At 37.2% G+C, this 17,458-nt stretch overlaps 3 protein-coding genes across 3 annotated transcripts; 2 read left to right on the top strand and 1 right to left on the bottom strand.

Moving 5' to 3' along the window:
• Window positions 1-4: 4 nt before the first annotated feature.
• Window positions 5-2,117, top strand: LOC140770496 (AP-4 complex subunit sigma). The gene is made up of 4 exons (XM_073111713.1): window positions 5-176; window positions 707-793; window positions 1,635-1,703; window positions 1,802-2,117. The coding sequence occupies exons 1-4, from the start codon at window positions 36-38 to the stop codon at window positions 1,934-1,936; spliced, it is 432 nt and encodes a 143-aa protein (XP_072967814.1). The 5' UTR covers window positions 5-35; the 3' UTR covers window positions 1,937-2,117.
• A 463-nt stretch (window positions 2,118-2,580) lies between these two features.
• LOC140770735 (clathrin interactor EPSIN 1) lies at window positions 2,581-8,054 on the bottom strand. Its single transcript, XM_073111995.1, has 11 exons — window positions 7,825-8,054; window positions 7,699-7,750; window positions 7,146-7,225; window positions 6,972-7,050; window positions 6,766-6,849; window positions 6,520-6,665; window positions 6,152-6,418; window positions 5,247-5,377; window positions 4,229-4,428; window positions 3,407-3,869; window positions 2,581-3,108 (listed from the first exon to the last, which is right to left on the bottom strand). The coding sequence occupies exons 1-11, from the start codon at window positions 7,863-7,865 to the stop codon at window positions 2,894-2,896; spliced, it is 1,758 nt and encodes a 585-aa protein (XP_072968096.1). The 5' UTR covers window positions 7,866-8,054; the 3' UTR covers window positions 2,581-2,893.
• A 2,846-nt stretch (window positions 8,055-10,900) lies between these two features.
• On the top strand, window positions 10,901-17,277 carry LOC140770787 (probable LRR receptor-like serine/threonine-protein kinase At1g05700). Its single transcript, XM_073112058.1, has 13 exons — window positions 10,901-11,030; window positions 11,137-11,692; window positions 11,780-12,249; window positions 12,539-12,677; window positions 12,753-12,824; window positions 13,475-13,546; window positions 13,636-13,716; window positions 13,890-14,062; window positions 14,207-14,469; window positions 14,888-15,014; window positions 15,599-15,664; window positions 15,762-15,951; window positions 16,603-17,277. The coding sequence occupies exons 1-13, from the start codon at window positions 10,904-10,906 to the stop codon at window positions 17,042-17,044; spliced, it is 2,778 nt and encodes a 925-aa protein (XP_072968159.1). The 5' UTR covers window positions 10,901-10,903; the 3' UTR covers window positions 17,045-17,277.
• Window positions 17,278-17,458: the final 181 nt, after the last annotated feature.

Here is a 17,458-nt window from a genome sequence, read left to right as displayed (position 1 = left end):
AGATTGGCATCAACGAGAGAGAGAGAGAGAGAGAGATGGGGATCCGGTTCGTCTTGTTGGTGAACAAGCAGGGGCAGACACGGCTGGCCCAATACTACGAGTACCTCACGCTCGAGGAGCGCCGCGCTCTCGAAGGCGAGATCGTTCGCAAGTGCCTCGCCCGCAACGAGCAGCAGGTAATCTTTTCCTCTCCTATCTAATTTGATCTCGCATGTCCGAAACCCCTCTTAGATCCGGGACAGTTGCTGCTCTTGGATCTCGATCGACTCGAATCGGAAGAGATCAAGTCAATCTACCATTAGGAGATCTAGCACTATGTTCGTTGGTTGAATGGTATGATCTGGAATCATTAGTTATGACGTTGGGCAAGGATCTAATGGCATTGCTCTGCTGATCATTGTCAGAAATAAAATCCTAATTTCCGTTAGTAAACACCTTCCCCCTGTTAATGGAGTTATGGAAGGAATTGAAGATATGAAAAATGATGGATGATGTGGTTTATAGTTTATAAATGGGCTCGTATTTAAGACTACCAATAATTTGCCTTTTTTTAAGGTGATGGATTATATCATGCGTGATTATTTGGGGGAATCTGAGATTTTAAGTCATGAAGTTCGCTGGGAATATAATTGCTTTCAGTGTCTTCTACTTAATTGATATTGGTTTCACATATATATCCTCGTCACTGATCTCTCTCTAATTGTAGTGTTCTTTTGTTGAGCATCGGAATTACAAAATCGTATACAGGCGCTATGCATCACTTTTCTTCCTAGTAGGAGTTGACAACGATGAGGTATGCCATTCTATGATCTCAGTGTGCATCTTGTAAATCATATTCACAAGATATGTTTAGTTTAGTTACTTCTTATAGAAATCATTGTGTGTGCGATTGTCAAACTTAAAATGAAGTTTTTAATGGCAAAACATGAATCTTATCTTTACAGTCTGACAAATAGACTAACATAAATTGCTCGGAATAAGCACATGATGGATAGTTATGCATTTATTTATTTACTTTATAAGTGTTTTTTTATCACTATCCAACAAAATCAATAGATTGCTGTACATCTAATGGCAAAACAGTTGAACTGCTTTATTTTGAAAAGGTTCGATAGCACAAGCAGAAAATGGTCCCAATAACTTTTGGGCATTTAAGCTTGTCTAAGATTACTGTCCTTTAAACTTTGGAAGTCAGTAATTTGGTATGACAAGAACTTGTAGCATTAGCTTGTTGCTTATGCTCAATGGCCATCAATCACGGAGGACTATGTTGTCAAAATAAACTGAATAAGCTGGAAGAAAGCTTGATTAGCAAATGCCTGCAATCACATTCTTTTAGAGGACAAAGCTCCAAATTATTGTGGATTCTATTGATATTCTCCTTTTTATGTATGAACTGTGTCTTTATGGTGATACAAGGATGCTTCATCTGATTCTATCAAGTTTGAGCATTTCTGCTTTAATGAAAATAAATATGATGAGTTGCTTGATCCTTGTCAAAGATCGGATTGATTCCTAGAATTCTTTTGACCAGCATAACTGTTTTATTCGTTTTTTTTTTTTCCCTTGGAGCAAGAAGGCAAATATGTTTATTTGCATCAATAAGTTAATGTTCTGAATTTTTTTTTTTTCAGAATGAGCTAGCAATCCTGGAATTCATACATCTATTGGTAGAAACCATGGATCGACATTTCGGGAATGTGGTATGCTCTCATATTTGTCTTGGTTCACATCAATTATTTTCCTTTTCCTCGTCTTCTTGCAAAGATCTAACAAAAACTGCTTTGGTTGATCTCGCCAGTGTGAACTTGATATAATGTTCCATCTTGAGAAGGCACATTTCATGTTGGAAGAGATGGTAATGAATGGTTGTATCGTGGAAACAAACAAATCAAACATTCTGGCACCGATCCAGCTGATGGACAAAGCTTCTTAGATTTATAAGGACTGCTGCTTGCTCTTTGTAATCATGATCACTTGCATTATGTACTTGTTGTCTTACAGAAAAAAAAAAATATGAAAGAAATTGTCTTACTTGATGCAATATTATTGGACTAAGTCTTCTGGTTATTCTTAGTATGTTAGTTATTAAACATTGATGCAAAGCTTGTCTATTATGCATGTCTACTTTTATGTCAAGGTGGCATATCATGTTTCTGCTTTATTATTAACCGTATCAGTCATTTGATACGAGAACGGCTAACACATGATATTCATGTGTTGGCTTATGGTTACATAGTCTATTATAAAATCCATACTTGCTATCACTCAGGCCGTTGAACCCAACGTATTTCGATCGTTACATAATATCATGACATAATCAGTTAAAATCATGACGGGATGCCAAGTATACTGACTGCAAGAAATTTTAATTCACTGATATCGAGGTTGCACTGGATGATAATTATTTCTCACGAAGTTCTCATTTTCCCCTTTTACACCGAGCATCAACAGAATTCTAAAGCATAATTAAACGTTCACAGCAATATATTTCGAAGTACAATGAAAGTGTCCCACGGCGTCAGCCGCATTACTTATTAATCTGAAAACCGTACTAAAGCTATGAAAATATTAACAAGCTCTAATAAACTTCCTTCAGAAGTGTAGGCATGTTGAGAACTTCTGCAAACCAGCCAAGCAGAAGTAACTTTTGCCACAACTGTATATAAATGGATTGAACGCTGGTGAAGTAAAAAAAGCCAGTCGTCACGCTCACAAAAGCTTGACACAGGATACAACGAGTTGTACATAGGTACATTAACAAGAACAACATCAAGAATGAAGGATTGCAGATTGAAGCAAGTACTCTGCAATTCACAACCAATAAAATTATGTAATTGAGGAGTAGATATTGGCTGATGAAAGAATGTAGAGAACAACTTCAGAAGAATGGTCATTTGAAGCTTCCAAATTGCTGTCCGCCAAAGGCTGAGAAGCTTCCACTTCCACCAGTTGATGTGGAAGATGAGAAACCAGAGACTCCCAAGCCTGATCCCCCGCCCATGGCTCTCCCCATATACACTGGTGCGGGTATACCTTTGTCTTTCTCATCTGATCCATCACTAAGCCCTCCAACAATCCCAATATCAGCTAGATTTACCTTCTTGGCTGCATGTCAAAAGGGATAATTAACCCGATTAATACTGCAGGACAAAACCTAATTCAGCATGTATTTCCATCTAGATAAATTGTTTGTTTCAATTAAAAAACGTCTATAATTTGTTTTAGACTAAGAAAGTTGATCATAGAACCATAACGTTTATTGGCACATCATGACGGTACATAATCTAAACCATCAAATTATCTATACATAAGCCGACAAACAATGTGTACCTAACCATAGAGCTTGTAATAAGACTCATGCATATAATAGTTGCATCATAATAATCGGAGAATTGAAACTCACGAGCAGTTATATTCAGATCGATCAATCCACGGCTCAAAGAGTCAGCCCATATGCCAGACTTAACCTGGAACGTGTTCTTGGTGGCAGGTTTTGCTCCTGCCAGATAAGTTTGGTCCTGCTTGAGGCTATTGTTTCCCCCAGTTGTTGCATCAGTATGCGAGGTAAAGGCCCCAAAAGTGGAGTCTGCAAAAGGATCTTGGTCAACATTGTTGTGGCTTTCAGTGGAATTATGTGGTGGTTCTGTAGTAGCTGATTCCACATGGGAAGCAAAGGCACCAAAAGGGTCAGATCCTTCAAAACTGTTCAATGGAATTGCAGCAAAAGGGTCAAATGTGCTTGTTGGTTCAGGAGTAGAAGACTTTGTTTCAGAAGATAAACCCAAATTTGGTGCCACAAAAAAATCTGTCTTTGAAGGAAATGCAGCAGGAAAGGCAGGTTGATCAGCAAAGAGATCAATGTGGCTCTGCAGTGGCATTTTGACAGAAAAGCATGTTAGTAAAAAGAGTCAATTGAAATTATTAACATTCTGTAAGATACATCAACTTGGGCGACCAAAAAAATGTGAAAAGTCAAAACAAGCCCAAGCAATGGTGCAATTGGAGTGTAAAGAGGACTACAGGAGACTTTGTTCATTTTCAATTTCACAGTGCAAAGAAATTAACTTTTTTGGTTCCAAGTTTCTTACTCCAAGAGCACTTGGCAAAGCTGCCATGTCATACAAGAGTGAACAATTCAAGCAGATAATTTATCTTCTTGACAAATGAAGAAAACAACAGTTGCCTTATTGTTCCTATGACCATTCACTTGGAAATCAAATCTGACCTGAGCATGAGAACCTGTAGCTACTTCTGCTTGCGGAGCGACCGACTGAAAAGATGCATCAGCAAATAGATCAACCTCTGGTGCAGCAACACTGCTTACTGTGGTTGTTTCTGTTGGACTTGATGAAGGTGCATCCATGAGATCATCCAATAAGCTTTGCCCAAAGAGATCCACCTGGTTAGAGCTTGTATTATGTGATCCTACAAATGAAAAGGATAAGATCCTGATAAGAAGCTTATCACCAAAAAATAAAGGATTGAACCCAAGGAAATTACTTACAAGATGATTTAACGAAGAACAGTTAAATCCAATTGACACAACAGATATTTACATATTTATGGCCATAAACCAATGGTAATCTAATCATTCAAATCATAATTGTCAATTTAGTGCTCCACCATGATGCTGTCATTACTATGTTAATTGCTAAAACAGCAATAATTTAAGGCCATCAAATTCTGGTTGGGAGGGTAAGTTATGCAAAAGAAAAGGAAACTAAGTTAAGAACCTTCAGAAGAAAAGTTAAAAGCAATACCATTTCACTTCACTTCTATAGATAAACTGGACAAAAGTTATTGGATGCTCTCTTCTCTAACCATATCTCTTTAGGATCGAAGCTATTTTAAAAAGTCAATGTGGCAGGGACACAGTGAGGCTTCAACTTGTCAGACCTGGTTTGATGGGTTTAAGTCCAAAGATAGACTTTCCAGATATGGGAGTAAAGTTGCATACAGCCATGCACTATATTCGAAATGAATGTTAGCAGCATCGGCGTGCACTAGAAACCCATGTTCTTTTCCTTTCAAAAATATGTTCGTTGATTTGCTAGGCACGCACAGATGCATAGATCGTATTCATTATAAATTATAAATATGCCGTAGTGTAATAAAAATATGCAGATCAAGTTCCTTAACTTGTAAGTGAACAAAGAAGTAAGAAAGAAATAAAGAATAGCTTTCTCTTCCAACATGTGCATTGACCAGTCAAGCACCAGGAAATTAATAGCTCAAATATTAACCTGCAGCTGATGAGCCACGTGGATCAAAGTCATCAAAATCATCACCACCACTACTAGGTAGAGCACTTGGGGTCTTAGAAGGACCAAAACCTGGCTTACTCAACGGCTTTGAGGATTGGGAACTCTGATCCCTGTTACACGGGAAAAAATTGAACATTAATTTCAGATTGAAACTTAAGCATCATGAACAAAAATTAGTGTGGACTCACTTCAGGATGAAACTATGAAAACTAAATTATCCATTATCTTGAAATATATGTTGCGGAAGAAGTTTCTATAGTCCCTAAATCCTTATGCATGTCTTTTCAGACTCCACGATCAACAAGAGTTAACTGTCAGATAGAGATGTGAAGTGCTAGCAAATAGTTACATATACGTTCCCTTACTAATTTAGGCCCGAGATATTGTACCCCTCAAGCTGTCTTTTACCCTTAAGAACCAAGCAAGTGTCTCTTGGGACAAGAACTGGCATCAACTCTCTTATAGTCCAATTATACTTAGCTAACATGTATGATCAATTAATCGAACACATCAATTGAAAGAAGTCAAAGAACTAATTCTATTTAGGATGGAATAGCTCATGAAAGTAGCATCAGCGTCCAAAGAGGCCCAGGCTTAGACAATTGCTTTTAAAAGCTATTTGGCCATGCCAAAGGAGGAGCTGAATCCATACTTGGTCAAAGACAGATAAACTAGCTCACACAATTAATATTACAAGATATAAAACCTTTCTAAAGTACTCATCCAATAATTTCTTTTGTTTCTGTTTTGGCTGACTAATTTCATTAAACAAATTACTATCCATGCATAGATGTGAAAATATGGTTTGGTTGATCTTGCCTTTCTATTTGGTTACACCACAAGCATTTGTATTCACTCTACAATAAAAGTAGCTTAAGGGGTACCTGCCAATATGCGCCACACCCTTTTTCAACTTGCTGTCTCTATTCTGGTTTAGGACACTTTCAGACTTTTGACGATCTTTGCTGCTGCCTATTGACTTGGCTTCTTTTCCATTTTGTTCTGTGTCTCTGAAACTATCTTTGAAGGAGTCACCTTCCCTTGAACCAGTCAAGCTTCCATAATGGTCACTAGAACTATAGCTGCTGTTGCTTCTATATGAAGTTGAGCTTGATTTATATGTGATTCCGGATGAAGATAATCCGATGTATCTAAGTGTAGGAGCAATTATAATTTATTCGTTAATAGAACAAAGCAAAAGAGAAAGAAAATAATAGGGACATCATATCACTGGGTTTAACAGATGCCTTACTTGTCACGGTTTGCAGCAGCTTTATCTCTGACTGCTTGTATTTTATCCTTGTCATTCAAAATATTTGAAATTGTCTCGGCCTTCTTCCTCACATTAATACCAACATCCTTTCCATTAGGCTCGACATGCTCAAACCTTGAGAGTACCTTGATAAGACAAAACAAATAGGAAAGAAGTAATTGGAAGCATAGAAGTCTCATTTGGTTAGATAAAAAATAGTTGCCATGAGGGATAAAGAAAATATACTGAAATTGGAGAACAATGCTCAAGAATGTCATCAAGTGCACGTTCAGATCCATTTGCTATCAGGTATTCAATAACAGTCAATGCCTGTGATGATGACATTTGTTACAAGCATAAAGGTTAAACATGCTAAGTCCAAATCAGATGAAGATTGGAGTAGGAACTAATTGACTAGATAAAGTTAGAGCAAAAGAGGGTCTAATTATCACCTTGTACACATGGCGCCAATTTTGACTGCCCTCGGTCAGTCTTGTCCAAAGAACATTCATTATCATCTGGCACTCAGTGCTGGGCAATTATATTGTAAGAAATTAGGATATCAATTTCAGTGCACAACAACAGCATAGACAGCTTCTGATCCACATAGAGCTAATGCCGCTTACAATTTTTTGGTGGCCTGAGCAATCTCTGACAAAGCCGATCCATGAGGACCCCAAGGTTCATCGTTTGTTGCATCGAGGACCTGAGGTACAACAATTTATTAGCCTGAGGCAAGGAATAAAAGAAATGCTGGAATTGAACAAAAATAACCAGCACTTCTCCACAAGTGCAGCTGCAACGATAACAGATGCTATACTTCTATGTCAAGGTATTCATTTCATATCTCATGCGTTCTTTTCCACCGTGCTGCATGGGAACTACAAATTTCCAGACTGAAAGCATCAAAATTAGACAGCAATATAATAGATCGATCCTACAAGGCCAAACTAGCTAAGATTTCTTTGGATAAACTAATGGATAGGAAATAATAGTCCAGTTTACAGATCTGAATCCGCCAGTTGAGTAATTCTACCCGATTTCTCCCATTAAATCACACTCCGTGATATCAACGAGTTAATCTACGACCAGATCTTTGATAGTAACGACATCACAAAGGCGAAAAAAGTAATGAGATCTAGTTAAGAGTCGCAAAACACGACAGATTAGAGATCTAACCTTTTGTTCGATCTCCGGAACCTTGAGCACTTTGAGATTGACCTCCCGCTTTCTGCAAAAGCCAAGGGTTTACATAGATCTGAGGCGATCGATCGGAAGGAGAGATTTCTGATTCAAAAAGCTTACATCTCGCGAACCGTTTGATCGAAGACCTTCATAAAATCCATTGCGCTGGAGCGATCGAGGATTAGATCTCGCCTGTGGGAGGGAAATGGAGGAGAATTAGCCCCCTTTAGATCGCAATATCCTTTTGGTTTGGTCTCGAGATAGGAGGAGGAGGGGTTAGGAGCGTGTAAGATTCAGAGAAGCGGTAGCGGTGGGGATGTGGTGACAGCTCTCCTGCGGTAAACAGTGTGATCCGCGAACATTTAAATATAGCCAAAATTTCCCCTTTCATTAAATCAAAATACTTATTTATAAATCACACTTAAAACACTTTTCTCTACAAGTATAAGTATGGTTAACCAAAAAAATTAACTTTATTAATCAAAATGTCTATGAACTCAGATGTCTTAATATTATCATGCCTATTTTTCAATCATGCATTTAAGTTTCACCAAATTGTCTAGGTTTCAAGTTCTGTGCGTTGCTAAATAATTACTTTGAATTAAACATTGTCGAGACCTATTTCAAATTGTCATATTGTCCAACTACTACTCCCAACCAACTATACTGTCAAGCCATCAAATTGAATCAAGTGACAAATTTTTTTTATAATATTATTTAGAGTTGGAGTCGAACTAATGACCTCTTTGGTAGGTGAATATATATATAAACTCGTGATCCACACGGCCATTAGGACGACGGGCTGAGTTTGGGCCTAGACCAATCGGATCGGATCTTTAGCCCGTGGCCGTGGATACCACCAGCAATCCGAGACTAGAGAATCATTGTTGGATATTCTCTTACTAATAATAAGTTGAGCTTTATTTATATATACTGCCAGTGCATGAGATCATAAGATTGCACCCCTTCGATCTTCCAAAAGGTTGTACAAAAGTCACACTTCATCTCTATTTTTTATTTTCCTTTATTTAATTTTTATTCTTTTGATACTAGTTTTCTTTTCTTTTTTCAAACAAAAAAAGAAGTAGAGAGACAATTTCTCCGTTGAGGGACTTATTCTGATAAGAATAATGGCTGTGATAACGTTATTACAACCTCTCACCCGAGAGAAAAATAGTGCATGACTGCCACTTACAAGCTAAAGTAGTTATTGCACAGACCAACTATGGCATAAGTCAATTACGAGGCATTAAAATCATGAATTGTGATTTGAATTATATTTGATCCATTTGTGGCTGGTTTTTTCTCTTGATGACTTTATATGTATCTAATTTATATATTGCGAAGAGTTAGAACCCTAGTTTATGATTGGCCATGCAGCATATTTTTTTCAATGTTTTGTGTTGAAAAACTTATTTAAAATTCTCAAAAGACTTCATCTCTAACGAGTATATTTAAATTTAGCGATTTTAGAGGCTTAAACTTAAAGTTTTTTTTTTTAAAAAAAAAGTTAAGTTACTACCAAGTAATTCCATTGATACATCTATAATTTCATACATGCATATATAATTTGATAATCGGTAATATAATTAATTTTTATTTGCTGTATTGCTTGTATTTTGTTCCTATGAATTTCGATTGACATTATTTTGTATGTTTTGAAAAACTTATTCAATTCTCTAAATTTTAAAATATTTTATAAAATCACACCCTTCGTAATACTTATTTTATAATTTATGCTTCATCTTTTAGGATTAATTAATTTGACATTTCATTTTATCTATAATTTTTATTTAACAACCTAGATTAATGTGAACATACCATAAAAATTTATTATAATATACTAAATATTTTATAAAATACTCAAATTATTTCGATCTCTTTTATCCTCTCTTTCTCTCTCATCTTTCCTATGGAATCACTAGAGGAGGAGGTGGTGACAGCAATGACCATGAGAGGAAGTGGTTTGAGAGAGATACAAAAGATGACCGAGGGACAAATAGGTAAGGACATTTTAGTATTTTAATCAATATCAGTTAGACAGTAAATATAGGGTGTTAAATAAAAATTATAGAAAAAAATAAAAGGGTTGATTATAAAAATTTTAAAGACGGAGTATGAATTACAAAATAGATAAAATTTAAAATATAATTTATAAAATTTCTACTATTTAAATTTATTAATTTAAATAATAAAATTATCTTTTATTCACTCATTTTGTCATATCTTTTCAACATGAACTCGATATACATACATTTAATTTCTTAAAACTTCATATCTAATGAATATCTTTACGACTTTATAAATAATAAAATTAATTATTTTGTACTATTTGATTTATATATTTTTTATAAGAAATATGATCGATATTATTTTATATATATTGAAAAAATAAATAATTATCTAAAAATTCATCTCTAATAAGTATCTTAAAATTCAATCAAATGCTTAAAATTCATTTAAACATTACATATAAAATGAAAGTAAAAATGGTCTCTTTATAAATCCGGAGCATATTTATATAATTTGTCTGTTTATTGTTTACCATGTCAAGCTCTGATCAGACGAAGCTTCCATGTATTTCGAATGAATGATAGATTAAAGCTAGTTGTAATTGATAACGAAAAGCACTGAGGAGTAGATAGACATACAAGCTTGTCATAAAAAAAAGAAATAACTCGAGACTTGTGATTTGAATATTTGATCCACTTGTGGCTCGTCGTTTTTAATCTAATTTATCTACTGCGAAGAGTTAACTCCTATTTTATGATCCACAACGTGGCATTTTTCCAACGTGTACAAATTTTTTTATCCTTCTTTTTCCATGTCTGTCACTGTGTCACATCTGAGTGCTTAGATGTTAGGCATCGATGAAAGTTTACGTGATTTCATCAAGATAAACAACTAAATATAAGTCTATGTTCTTGGTCAAAGTAAAATAGTGTAGAAGTTTTCTGTCCGTAAGGGAGACCCGTCCTCTACTGTGGACTACCAATAGAGGTTTCCAGTTTATAAAATCCAAGTTGGCATATGTCAGAGTTGATCCAATTTGAGGAAGTCAAGACATTGTTTCTTAGTAAAAACAAGTAAAGAAACAAGCAGTTTCAATTCTAAACCATGAGCTAGCTGATAATGTTATATGGAGGAACGACCGGCTAATCTACTTTCATAGTTTGGTTTATAGCACCATGTATAATTGATGATTAACTGGGCAGCAGAGACGATGATGGGGTGCTTCACGTCGAAGAGGATGGTGCAAGTATGGCTCCCTGTGCTAAGTATCCTGGGAGTATCTCTTGCAGCACTGGGACAGGAAGAACCTCAAGGTTAGATCGATCTTTTTTTACCTACTTATTTTCTAATTTTAAAAGCTTCAATTTGGGATTCACATAGAGGATTAATTTACCGATAAGTGGGGATTAAAATTTGTAGGTTTTAGAAGCATCGATTGCGGCATTCCTGACGGTCAGAGCTACGTCGACAAGGACATCAAATTGACGTACGTCTCAGATTGGCAGTTCGTAGAATCTGGGAAAACTTTTGTCATCCCAAAGGACAAGGTTATAGATAAGAACTTGGGACAACGGTATCTGACACTCAGAAGCTTTCCAACTGGCACTCGGAACTGTTACACTATTAAAGATCTGGCGCCAGGCGAGAAGTATCTTATAAGAGCGAGCTTCTTGTATGGCAACTACGACGGCAACTACGATGCCGACAGTCCGTTGGCGTTCGATCTCTATCTTGATTACAATCTATGGCAAACTATGCGAATGTACAATGATTATACTTCGTACAGAGCGGAGGCTGTGACCATTATCTCCAGCGGCGTCCTGTGGGTTTGTCTAGTAAACACCGGCAAGGGAGTCCCTTTCATCAACGCACTGGAGGTGAGGCAACTTAAGAGTTCTATGTATCCGGCGGTCAACGCAAGCGTCTCCTTAGTTTCGCAGGATCGTTATAACCTCGGAACAGATCAACGAATGAGGTCAAACAACTGTTTCCAGTTTCCACGTTACGTACGTACCCATTAATTTCTTTTTCTTTTTGATAAAATACTACTAGCAATTGACAGGTACCCGATCGATCCTTACGATCGTATTTGGTGGCCTCAGAGAGATCCCAAACAGACCAGAACTTCCACTAGCTTAGACATCGCCGGCGATGCAGGAGGTTTGTTCGAGATTCCGTCTGCCGTCCTTCGCACTGCCGTCATCCCCAGTGATGCCGTGAGCTCAAGGATAGATTTCCTCGCGGCTGTGAATGGGGATAAGGAAAAATTTGTAGCGATGTACTTCGCCGAGTTCAACGAGACCCAGTCAAGAACCTTCGACGTCTTCCTCAACGATCAAATATTGTACAAGAACTACACGCCGCCACGCCTTCGGCTAGATTACGTATACTCCACAATTAGTGTAAACATGGTGGACAACTCCACCGTCTCTCTGATCAAGGCCCTCAATTCATCTCTTCCTCCTATCCTCAATGCAATGGAAGTCTACATGGTCATGCGCGTATATGATCTGCCGACCAGCAGCCAAGATGGTAATTTTTTTACTTTATATTATCTTTCCTCTTTCTTCGTTGACTTAGTAAACTCTAACAAGCATTTGGCTCGAGATATTTATTCATAGTTAGTAATTTATTTAAGATAATTTATTATATTTTACAACCAAACGATAAAATATAAGTAAAATTATAGATAAACATAATTAACATTTAAAATATGTGCACGAAACAAACAAGATGCAGTGATCGTATCGATATCCACATGATCATGACAATTCGTGATTCATATGAGATCTTAACCATGCATGCATGCAATGGATTACAGTTAATGGCATCGTGGGAATCAAGGAGCAGTACAAAGTGAAGAGAAACTGGATGGGTGATCCCTGTGCTCCACAATCCCCAGTCTGGGACGGTTTAAATTGTACTCATACCACCTCCGATAATGCAAGAATAGTAACTTTGTAAGTGTCTGATAACCCTTTTATTGTCATAAGATATATAAGAAAAATGGTAACTGAATGAGTAAATGCTTTCAGGAATCTATCTTCGTTCGGATTGACCGGTGCAATCTCTGCATCTTTTGCGAAACTTTCATCATTAAAGTCCTTGTAAGTGATGCCGTATCAATTTGAATATATAACGTTTTCTTCAAATTTCAAGTTTAAATCAGAGTTTCAGGATACAAGTAAATTTGTGACGTTTTTAAAATACCAACATCACTAAAACCCAGTGTTAGAAAAGCTACATTACCACCTCTGGAAATTCCAGGTTGGTGAGTCCTTTTTGCTTCTAAGCTTATCCCAAGACCCGAGTTGGAATTGGGCCGGATTGGTAGTTAGTAAGCAGAAAACCCGGCCCAAATTTTGAGGACCCACCAGATGATGCTTTTCGAATAGAAGCTATACTTGATCTTTTCCTTCTCCTATCTTCTTCCCCGGCCTCTCCCGCAGGCCCAACCCAAGCCTTGGTGGGCGGTAGGCCGGCCCGCCATGGAATGCGGAGACTATGAACTTGGTGGCCGGTGGAACAAATAGGTAGAGCAAACCGGAGTAAAGACGGCAACGAGAGGAGACGAATCAGGTGGGAATGGCTCTGATGAATCATGTATAAATTTAGAAGAAATTCCGTAGTTCTATCTCTGTCATTGTTTACCTCCAGCTTTATTCTTCTTATTATTATCATCATTGTGTTTGTGCAGTGCTTCAACTGTTTCTATGGCTCGTTTGATACAAAGTATGTATGTTACTGTTAATTTCAGGGATTTGTCTTTGAATAGCTTAACAGGGCCACTACCTGATTTTCTGGTAAACTTAACATCGCTCAAACTCCTGTAAGTGCTCATTTCTTATCCATTTTTATCCATTTTATTCAGATTACCTTGGTAGTGAATGGTGCCCGTCAAATTTTGGCTTCTTGCAGAAATTTGACTGGAAATCAGTTATCCGGATCAGTTCCTCCTGCTCTTCTTAGGAGATCACAAGATGGTTCGCTTGTACTAAGGTTTGCCTTAGCCAAAAATATTTCACTTTAGTATAGTTATGAGAATCAAGACTACTATTTCACTTTGTGTCTTACCGGATATATGTTTATTATATATCACTTCAAACTTATATTCTTTCTGTTTGAGCGTATAGTACTCTTTGTAATCGATTAGATGTTCACTAATTTTCCAGCATTGAAGGCAATCCAAAGCTGTGTGTTAATGGGGGTACATGTGAGAATCTGTGCACTGATGGGAGTACATGTGGGAAAAAGAAGACTACATTGATTATTGCAGTAGTTGCAGCAGTTGTGGTGCTGCTGCTGATAATTGTGGCATTCATCATATGGAGACGAAAGCGATCAGGTAGTCTATTTGAGAGCATATCATAGCTTGCTTCATCTTTACATTAGATTCAGCATATCAAGAACGAGCACCATACAGAGAAGAGAAATGTTTAACCCTTCCATCCACAGATTTAATGTAGTTATCTATGCTTTTCTTTGGAAGGCTTGTGCACAATTACCTGTTTTGGAAAATCCAATGAAGACGACTGCAATAAACTCATAGATGATCAAGGAAATTTAGTGCAAATTGACCTTCGCCGATTCACATATATGGAGCTGGAGAAGATAACTAACAAGTTTGAATCAGTAATTGGGAAAGGAGGATTTGGGACTGTCTATCATGCCTGCTTAGAGAATGCTTTCCAAGTTGCAGTCAAGGTGCTTTCTAACACATCACAACAAGGGGCCAAGGAGTTCCTCGCTGAGGTACTGATACTAAAGTTGTTTGGCCTTTATATGACAGACATTAAAGATAGGGTATTTAGTTAATGAATTTGAAGGTGTATAATGAGAAGCCTTTACAGTGTTTGGATGCTCCAACTATGTTGTATAAGGATTAGAAAATAGAAATTAAATTACTGAATCTGCTCTGAATTTCTTAGGATACTATAGGGTGACATGATCATTTAAGGAATCGAAAAACCACTACCCAGTAGACAAACACTTTTAAAATGTGATGCCTCATCTCTAAATCCTTGGAATTGTAGAGCATGTTATATCATTGACATTGTGGGCCATCTTTTAAAATAGGAGGGGAGTTGCCTGATAACTGTTTTAGCAAGCAGGATTTCTTTTTAAGTTGTTTGGCCGAACCATCTTGATGATGAATTTGATTGTGTTGCAGGTCAAGAACTTGTCAAAAGTTCATCACAGAAATCTTCTATCTTTGGTTGGCTACTGCAAAGACGAAAACCACCTGGCCCTTGTGTATGATTACATGTCTGAAGGAAGCCTTCATGATCATCTTGGAGGTTGTTTTTTTCTCAGTTTATATAATGCTAATGTGCATCTAATGTCATGAGTACAAAAGATTTCATTTTTTAGTAAATATTTAGTCTTTGTTGTCAGACTTTCCATGAATATTGCTGGTCATATGAATGCAAATTCAGGCATAGCCTGAAGGTTCTTCTTTTACATGTTTTTTTTTCTCTTTTATTTTCCTTTTTAATTGAGGACTAATATGAAACTTTAAATTCAGAAATGTTTTCAAAGGGCTTTTTTTTGGTAACTTTGGTTGCTAAGATTATGTGGAATTGATAAGAAATGCTTTACTAGGCCAAATCATATTGATGAATTAGGAAGTTATTTCATGTCTCGGCCTCTGCTGGAGTGTATGTTAGTATCCTTCTAGAATAAAATGAAAGACGATTAATGTAATATGATCATGAGCTTGTGGCTCTGTAGCATGTGTCTCTATTAATTCAAGCATTTGTTGAGGCTTTCTCCACTGGATACTAGATTATTACAAATATTCATCCTGTATTAGCTCTTATCTTTGTGCTTGTCTAAACTTTCTAGCAAGCTGTTTTTACTAGTACTACATGATGTTTTACAGGGAAGCGTTCTGTTCGAGTCTTAAGCTGGGCAGAGCGGCTCCAGATTGTATATGAAGCAGCTCAAGGTTTGACAGGAATATGATGCACCTTTCCTCTTTTTTCCATGCTTCAGTCTAATCAGTTTCTCTCACATCACATTCACCAAGGTTCTGTGCTATTTAGGGCTTGAATACCTGCATAGAGCTTGCGAGCCACCCATAATTCACAGAGATGTAAAGACGGCAAACATCCTCTTGAACCAAAAGCTAGAGGCTAAGTTGGCAGATTTCGGCCTCTCCAGGAATTTTCAGAGTGATAATTGCTCTCACATATCTACAGTCATTGCTGGCACACCAGGATACCTTGATCCAGAGTATGTTATCATTCATCATCTTATCAGTAGAAAGGGAAAAAGAAATTAAAGATGAATTTTCCTCACCATCTTTGTAGGCAATATCCAGGCCAGAGGGAAATTCTTTTGAGACTTACCAGGAAAACTACTCTGCAAGCTACCTATTATCTCTTTTCTCCCATTCCATTTATTATCTGCCATAGGCCAACCCGTAGGTTTGATGATAAATGAAGAATATAGGACAGAAATAAATTTTCTAGTTTCTACCATGAAGAGGGAGAAAGGAAAATGTTGGCCTTATCAAAGTATGTATTAGCTATAAAGCATCTCAAACGAGCTAATCTGTCAACCTGAAGAGATTACGTTTAGAAACTTATGACTGTGATTACATAATAGAAGCCATCATTATAAATGTCCAAGGTCGGCTATCTAATTTTCCTCTCTACTTTCCAACTTGGGACATTGCTTACTGCTGAGTGTATGAATTTTATGATCTTTTGAATTGTAGCAATCGGCATCACACTTTCTGGTTTATGTTTTGATTTGCATCAAACTGCAGAACTAGTCGTGGTTCCTTCCACAGCTATAGATTCAGTTCTGTCAGGCATTTCTGACTAGAGATATGACAAACAGTATGAACAGACCTAATTGTGATGTTTGTGCACTCTGCAGGTGCTCCTCTACTTACCAATTCCATCAGAAGAGTGATGTCTACAGCTTTGGAGTAGTCCTCTTGGAGGTGATCACCAGACAATCTCCAATAATACTGAGCCCAGCTGCCACGATTCATCTAACTGACTGGGTAACACAAAGACTCGCTAAAGGAAACATCGGCGATATTGTCGACAGGAGACTGCAAGGGCAATACAATGACAATTCAGTCTGGAAGGTCGTGGATTTGGCACTGGCTTGCACGAAAAAGACATCCATACAGAGGCCATCGATGTCCGATGTGGTAGAACAGCTGAAGGAGAGCCTGTTGCTGGTGGCTGCTTGTGACAGTAATAGCAACTCAGACGCGGAAGGTGCTACGTTAAGCCAGGTAAGTGCTCTCGGAATATCCAATGCAAGTAATGCAGCAGATTTCGATTTCATTGGTCCATCCGCACGGTAGCTCGAAATTCCCTGTCACTGTTTGTTGTTCTTTAGGCTGTAATTTTGTTATTCTAATATTCCATTTTGGTGTTGTAAGATTACTTGGCTTGGCACAACCTTCCATATTGTATTGCTTGTTAAGTCCGGAGCATATTGTATAATTTGTATATTTATTGTTTACCATGTGACATCTTCGAGCTTCTATTATAAGCATCACAATTCACAGGCCCAATGTGAACAAGGTTTTTTTTTTTTATGTGTACATGATACGGTTAAATATTCTCGATATCCAATCAATGGAACTAACGAGTTTTAATTCTTAAAGGTGATGTAAAATTACTCGGTAAAATAAATTAAGTCTACGTTCCTGGTCAACTTATATTAGTGCAAAATTTTCCCTCTATAGAGACCCGTACTGTATTGTGTACAAATA

The sequence above is a fragment of the Typha angustifolia genome, chromosome 11 (genome assembly GCF_048772165.1).
Source record: "Typha angustifolia cultivar Huaian chromosome 11, ASM4877216v1, whole genome shotgun sequence".
Taxonomy (NCBI): domain Eukaryota; kingdom Viridiplantae; phylum Streptophyta; class Magnoliopsida; order Poales; family Typhaceae; genus Typha; species Typha angustifolia.
The sequence above is the reverse complement of the archived record's forward strand: the minus strand, read 5'-3'. Positions and strand labels throughout refer to the sequence as shown.